The 7,500-nt window shown below is 33.7% G+C and overlaps 1 protein-coding gene across 2 annotated transcripts in view; it reads left to right on the top strand.

Annotated features, from left to right (window-relative positions):
- Nucleotides 1–4,287, top strand: part of LOC137625296 (nucleoside diphosphate kinase homolog 5-like) — a 22,171-nt gene extending 17,884 nt beyond the window's left edge. For both annotated transcript variants that reach the window (XM_068356111.1, XM_068356110.1), the window contains exon 6: nucleotides 622–4,287. In XM_068356111.1, coding sequence (XP_068212212.1) covers nucleotides 622–702 — 81 coding nt within the window. In that variant the 3' untranslated portion in view covers nucleotides 703–4,287. The remainder of the gene's footprint in view (nucleotides 1–621) is intronic.
- Nucleotides 4,288–7,500: the final 3,213 nt, after the last annotated feature.

Genomic DNA, 7,500 nt, shown 5'->3' with positions numbered 1-7,500 from the left:
GGGATCTGGTTACATTTATAAGTAGGCCAATGCCTTTGAAAGAGTTTAAAAAGTTGAACAATCCTAGCAGGGATCTGGTCACATTTATAAGTAGGCCAATGCCTTTGAAAGAGTTTAAAAAGTTGAACAATCCTAGCAGGGATCTGGTCACATTTATAAGTAGGCCAATGCCTTTGAAAGAGTTTAGAAAGTCCAAACTTACCCACAATAGGTTGCCCAGACTGATGATAGCTAAGTGTTGTCCTAGCTGAGGTCAAGATAAAAATATCTAGGTGTTATCCTAACTGATTTCAAGATAGAATGGGATAAAAGTAAAGATTGAGAATTTCATCATTAATTTATTTATGGTACGGGTAAAATAAGCTTATTTACAATAATAATAATAAGCTTAGAAGCTTTGCACCTATCCATAAAGTGATAGTGTCCGCAAACTTATTTTGAGGAGTGAGCAATTATGAACCAGGAACTTGGTAGGGTTGAATTTGAATGTTTATGGTATATTTCCATAGTTTTAAATGGCTATACATAAAATTGTCTTTGCCAAAAATCATTTCTTTATTTACAAGCCTTTTTTTCAACTATTTCAGTGGATTCTGTATTTATATTTTTTTTAAATTTCAGGTACGACCAGATGACCCCATTGTCTGGTTAGCTGACTGGCTACTCGTTAACAACCCCAATAAACCAGCACCTGATCACTAATTTCCACGAAGTTTCTGCAATAGAAAGATCCCTTTCCAGCTGGGCAAACGTAATCAGAACCCACTTAGATTGGAATTGGGTCCTGCTCTGAATACAAACTGGATAAGTCATACTCCGTTGTGGAAAGATTGAGTCGGCCACAAGTCACCTTTGTTGTTGTGATACTGTAAGGTACAAATTTCTTGCTCGTCTTTGTATTATAAGGGAAGAATGCATAAAGAAAGGAATATATTTAGATGATGAATTTTACGATTAGATTTACTATAATGAAATATATATATCTATGTAAAGAACTCTTTAAAGACTATTTAATATATGGACCAAAGGTGCATCTTACTAGGCCTATACAATCAGCTAGTTCTACAGTTATCCCAATAATGAAGCAAAATATCTTTGGAATGCCTTTCCACTTTATTCAAGATAAATACAGATGATTTTGTACAGCATACCATTCCCCCATAACAACCCAACTTCAGCTGTCTATCTGTATAATACAGATAGATTGAAGCTGAGTTGTTATATTCCCAAGATCCTACAACAAAGTTATTGCAAGTACCCACACACCAGTCTGTTAAGCATTGCAGTTACGATTAGTGTTGAGTTCAATTCCAGATGACTCCATATTTTGTTCAACACAACATTTCAGTTTTAAATAGATCAGAGTCGTTTTAAGCTCCCACTCATCGCGCATGTTGGTCCCGACAGTATCCTAGCACTAGCCGTTACAAGACTGCGGTTTCAAACAAGCCGGAATTGAATTAAGCTAACACAGATTCCACAATTTGATCATAGCAATATCCCAGCATCAGTCCGTTAAATCGGTGCATTTCAAAATACAGTGGAGTTGAATTATACTTCCAAAGGTTCTACGACTTGCTCGCGACATTAGACCACTCTGTCCGGAGTTGAATTAGCTAACACAGATTCCACAAATTGATCATAGCAATAGCCCACCATCACTCCATTAAAACAGTACATTTTAAAATGCAGTGGAGTTGAATTATACTTCCAACGGTGACCGGTCCCATGACTTGGTCGCAACAATAGACCACCCTGTCCATTTATACATTACCGTTTCAAATCGACAGAAACTATGTTAACGTTAGCTCTTAACAATATCACAAATTGGTCCCAGCAGTAACTCAGACTGAATCCCTTAAACATTACAATTGAAAATAGTCTACAGGCAAGCTAAGTTGCTAACAGTTCCAAAGGTAGTTTCTCACAAGACCAACATTCTGAAAAATTATAGCAGACATCATAACTATTTTCTGATGGTTGTTTGTCTGTGAACAAATTTGAATCTATTGAGTATTATTCAATGACCATTCATTGCCAGTGACCAAGCTTGGTTAAATGATTGTCATTGAACAGTTTGTCTAACAAATGCAATGGACATTAACCTTCTTGCATAATGCAAGACATGCCTAACCCTACGGGAATCTTATACTAAGATTGTTCTGGGTCCTCTTTTAATGTTGCTAATTGGCTTAGTGATAAGTCTACACTCAATCCAAACGCTAGATTAAAACAGTAGATTTTGCTCTTCTCAGCTTAGAAAGTGGATTTAAATACATCCGTTTTGATTAACTTTAAGGGAGTAGCTTATCTGTTTTTGAAATAGTCAATCTTCAGAAATTCAAGTCTGAATGCAGTAAATCACTTAGATATTTCCCTTTTAATTTGCTGATACATTTTATCAAAATAACTACTTAATAGAAGCTTAGGTTTTGACAAGATTGATATTCTGTTGGGGGGATAGTTTAACAAATAATAGCCTAATATGAGGAATCAGCCCAGCTCTTTTTTGAAAGTTGTCTAAAAATGTTTTGAAACTAGTGTCTGACATCCTTTAGTATCCTTTTCTGCTAAATTATTCTTTAAGCTGCTGATACTTTCCCATTTTAATGAGTAAATAGAATGTTTTCTTTTATATTCAAGTTTTGTCACAAGCATAAACATGCATAACTTCATTTCTTTTAACAGTTCAGGGTACTCAGTGTAAGATTTGGTGAAAATATGCTAAAATATACTCAAAACGGTCCCCTTTCCCATGATACATCTCCATAGCCTTGTTAATTCACTTGAGCTGTTTTCAGTCAATTGTCCTTTTGCTTACTGTAGTTCTTGTCAATCAATCAAGCTTATTTGATCAATTGTGAATTGTTTATTCCTCTTTTAATGTAATTCTAGTCTGCTTTGAAGTATCTGAAGTAATTCAGTTTATTCTATGTACATCTGAACGGATCGTCAAATCAAGTTGGTTTATAATTACAAAGTTATCAGATGTACCCACAAATGAAACATGGATTTGAAATAGTCCTAATTACAGCAGTACTTCAATTGATTCGCAACAATTCGAAATAGTTAAACTTCTTTTGAAAAAAAACGAATGTCCCGGTTGCATATAATTCCAGCTAAAATCTATCCAAGTCGACTAGGTGGTTAGTTCATTTTCTGTCTCTCAATATATTTCTCCAAGGCTTTTACGTCTGTAAGTCAATATTATTGGTAAATTTAACATGCATCGGTGTGTAAAGATATAGGCTGTCTGGCGCAAAGTTTGGTTGGAAGAATTTATAGATTGTTCGGGAAACATGATGATCTGTCACCCTGTTGAGTAACCGTCCAACTTGGAGGTATACAGGAGGTCTTCGACTTACGAACATTCGGAGATGCAAACACAAATTCAACTGAAAATAGCAAAGATAAAAGAAAGAAATGTGTAATAAAACAATGTATTATTTGATACAATAAGCAAAATGGTGTTTGTAATTACCTGATATCAAATTCATACGAAACCCGACTATTTATTGACTTCTGTAGCATGGGATTCAGGCTAGGCCTACCCAAGGCCAATTTTCGACTTACAAACAGCTTCTTAGAACATATTAAGTTTGTATGTTAAGGACCTTCTGTACATTGATAGATATTATAATAATTATAACAAGGCAAAAAATTATTCGTCAAAAAAATCAAATAATTTGCACACATGTGAAATTTAAAATCTAATTGTGTGTTGTTGGTTTATAAGCTTAATGAATTAGTTACACAAAGAAAGTAATTAAGAGAATTTGTGTTATTGTTTTGTTAGCAATTGTTAGATTTTTTCTATTACAAGTTGGAGAGGTGTATATATTTGACAAGAGATTTACTATATATGATGAAAGAAAGGAACCTTTTAATATAATTTTTTTGCAATACCATGCCATTACCCCAATTATAGACTTGAGCCCAATATCTTTGAGAACATAATGAATAGTTATTTACAAATACCATAACTAATATGAAAAATACATGTTATTAATAGAAAACGCACCGTCATTAGACAGGCCAAGCTGTTTAAACATTAAATTTGCATAGACTCATTCAAGTACCACTTCAAGTAGGTTAGCAAATAGTCCTAGTACTATGTCCTAGCACTATTAGAGCCAACACAGCTATAATCTAAGGTCGACCACTTAATGTAAGATGTCACAATTAGCATAGAATTTGCATGTTGAATCTTAATGTGAGAATCACTCACATCCTCAGTGCTGAATTAAGAATATGACGTCAGTTCCTACGTATCGTGCATTACAAAAACAGTCCCTTTTACATGTTGGTGCTACGAGAACGCATCCGTTTGTCCTTTTCGAATACAGTGATGTGTAATTAGCTTTTATTAGCCTTAATACTGATAACTAATGATAAGATTTCCCCTTTTTCGAACAAAAAAATTTTAGAATGCTAAAATATCCGTTTTACTACAGATTCCCTAAATCTGTTTCCAGAAAAATCCATTCCGTCCACACTTGTTCCCGGTGATTTTAGAACTCAAAATCATGATTTTATTAATATTAGGCTTTTTTCGTGAAGGAAATTGTTTATTCTGAAAGGCCACAGCACCAATCTCATATATTACAGGCAATGTTATATAGGCCTAAGCCTATACTGTCGACGTTAAGTAGGTCTAGGCCTATGTATTTTTGTAGGCCTAATCTAAATAACAAAATAGCTTTTAGATGTTCATACATTACTTATAGAATAATGACAATTCATCTATTTAAAACGACCCAACAGAGATTTTAAACAACTGTTTCATAAAAAGTATTTGTTAGATAAGTATTGGTAATCTATTGTATGTTTAAACCAATATGTATATATATATATATATATATATATATGTATATATATATATATATATATATACCCTGTTAATGAATGCATGCCATATAGAAAGTGTGTATATTTGTACAAATTCTATAAAAGAACCTCTAAATACTTTATTTTTAAAATTGTGTTATCATTCGAATATTTTTTAATTTTATTTATTTCGGAAAAAAAATATCTAAAAAATATCAAAGTCTATATAAAAATTAAGTTATTTAGAAAGTTATCAATATATTAAAAAAAGTCTTTAGAACATAAAAAAAGTGTTTTAAAATAACATAAAATTTGTCTAGTCTGACTCGAATGCTTTCAAACGAAGTGATCCGGAACTATTGTACCTTTTCCGAAAAAATAACTTTTAGATAATTTCTGGTTTGATTTGTGATTTTATACATAAACTATTCTTTAGTCAGTTGTATACGCATATGAAGAGAGAGAGAGAGGAGGAGAGAGGAGAGAGAGAGAGAGAGAGGGAGGGAGAGAGAGAGAGAGAGAGAGAGAGAGAGAGAGAGAGAGAGATTTCTGTTGACTAGATTCTAGTCTAGTGTTTTACTCAGAATATAAGCAATTAAAACTAAGTTTCTCTCTCTCTCTCTCTCTCTCTCCTCTCTCTCTCTCTCTCTCTCTCTGGATGACAGTGCTTGTATAAACCCAATAAAAGCAAGATATTGTCTCTGATATATTTATATCTATATGTATGTATATACAAACATATACTGTACGTATATATATAATATATATATATATGCTGTATATTTACTATTGAATTAGAAATTCCTTTATAATTTTTGTCATGAAATGTTTAGAACTGCAAATTATAAAAAAAAAAATTGAGTTGTAAGATATGTGATTTAAAAAAAAGAGAAATTATTATCATGATAATAATTTATGGTTATAGAATATGTATTAATATTTAAGTGTTGTTTGTAAGTACCTGGTTGAATAATGTAGATTGATCATAAGTTTCGCTTTTTCTCCTTAGAAGTAATTTAAACTTACACAGTAAAGTACATTCCTCCTTTTTCCTTTTATTATCTCTTTCTTCTTAACTAATTATCGTTATTCTTCTTCTTCTTCTTCTTCTTTTTCTTCTTCTTCTCCTTCTTCTTCTTCTTCTTTGTTATAATCGACTCTTATCATGACATATTTCTTTTTTTTTTCGTTGTCGAGAGAAATATATGAAGGACTCTGGTGCTTCTGCACAGTAGCCTACAATGGAATATTGAATGGAATAAATTGATAATGTAATGTATTAATATGTATTTGTATGTACACACACACACACCACACACACACACACATATATATATATATATATATATATACACCTGATCATGGGCTTGTACACAAAGATATTAAAATCTCTATGTGCTTGTATGTAAAATGTATATCTGTGTATATTTACCAAGATAATTGTAGGCCTATGTAAGCAATCGTGCATATTTAAAAACACGCTAACAGTAATGATCGTAAGAAATAAAGCTACTTGTTTTAATACTGCAAATCCTACTGTGCCTCACAATGAATAAATATAAGCAATTTATTGTGTTTTGTTTGTCCTAAAGTTTACGCAATATCTGAGAAGGATCCTTCGGAAGTTCGGTTGGGGTGTGGTGGTTGACTTGGCGTGGCTAACTCGAACAAGATTTCAAACCTAGCTGGTTGCAGAGGCCTCACAGGTTCCAATTCTGTGGTATATAGCCTTTGGCAGATCTTTAAAGACATACACTATTAATAAGCACCCCTTAATAGCCTTCTAATTTAGGCCCACAAGATATTTCTTTAACGATCTACAACGTTAATGAGCACCCCTTGATAGCCCTTCTAATTTAGGCCCACAAGATATTTCTTTAACGATCTGCAACGTTAATGAGCACCCCTTGATAGCCTTCGAATTTAGGCCCACAAGATATTTCTTTAACGATCTGCAACGTTAATGAGCACCCCTTGATAGCCTTCGAATTTAGGCCCACAAGATATTTCTTTAACGATCTACAACGTTAATGAGCACCCCTTGATAGCCTTCGAATTTAGGCCCACAAGATATCTCTTTAACGATCTACAACGTTAATGAGCACCTCCTTGATAGCCTTCGAATTTAGGCCCACAAGATATCTCTTTAACGATCTACAACGTTAATGAGCACCCCTTGATAGCCTTCGAATTTAGGCCCACAAGATATCTCTTTAACGATCTACAACGTTAATGAGCACTTCCTTGATAGCCTTCGAATTTAGGCCCACAAGATATCTCTTTAACGATCTACAACGTTAATGAGCACCCCTTGATAGCCTTCGAATTTAGGCCCACAAGATATCTCTTTAACGATCTACAACGTTAATGAGCACCCCTTGATAGCCTTCGAATTTAGGCCCACAAGATATCTCTTTAACGATCTACAACGTTAATGAGCACTCCTTGATAGCCTTCGAATTTAGGCCCACAAGATATCTCTTTAACGATCTACAACGTTAATGAGCACCCCTTGATAGCCTTCGAATTTAGGCCCACAAGATATCTCTTTAACGATCTACAACGTTAATGAGCACCCCTTGATAGCCCTCGAATTTAGGCCCACAAGATATCTCTTTAACGATCTACAACGTTAATGAGCACCCCTTGATAGCCCTCGAATTTAGGCCCACA

This window comes from Palaemon carinicauda, chromosome 32, assembly GCF_036898095.1.
Source record: "Palaemon carinicauda isolate YSFRI2023 chromosome 32, ASM3689809v2, whole genome shotgun sequence".
Lineage (NCBI taxonomy): Eukaryota > Metazoa > Arthropoda > Malacostraca > Decapoda > Palaemonidae > Palaemon > Palaemon carinicauda.
Note: the sequence above shows the minus strand (reverse complement) of the source record. Positions and strands in the feature narration are given on the sequence as shown.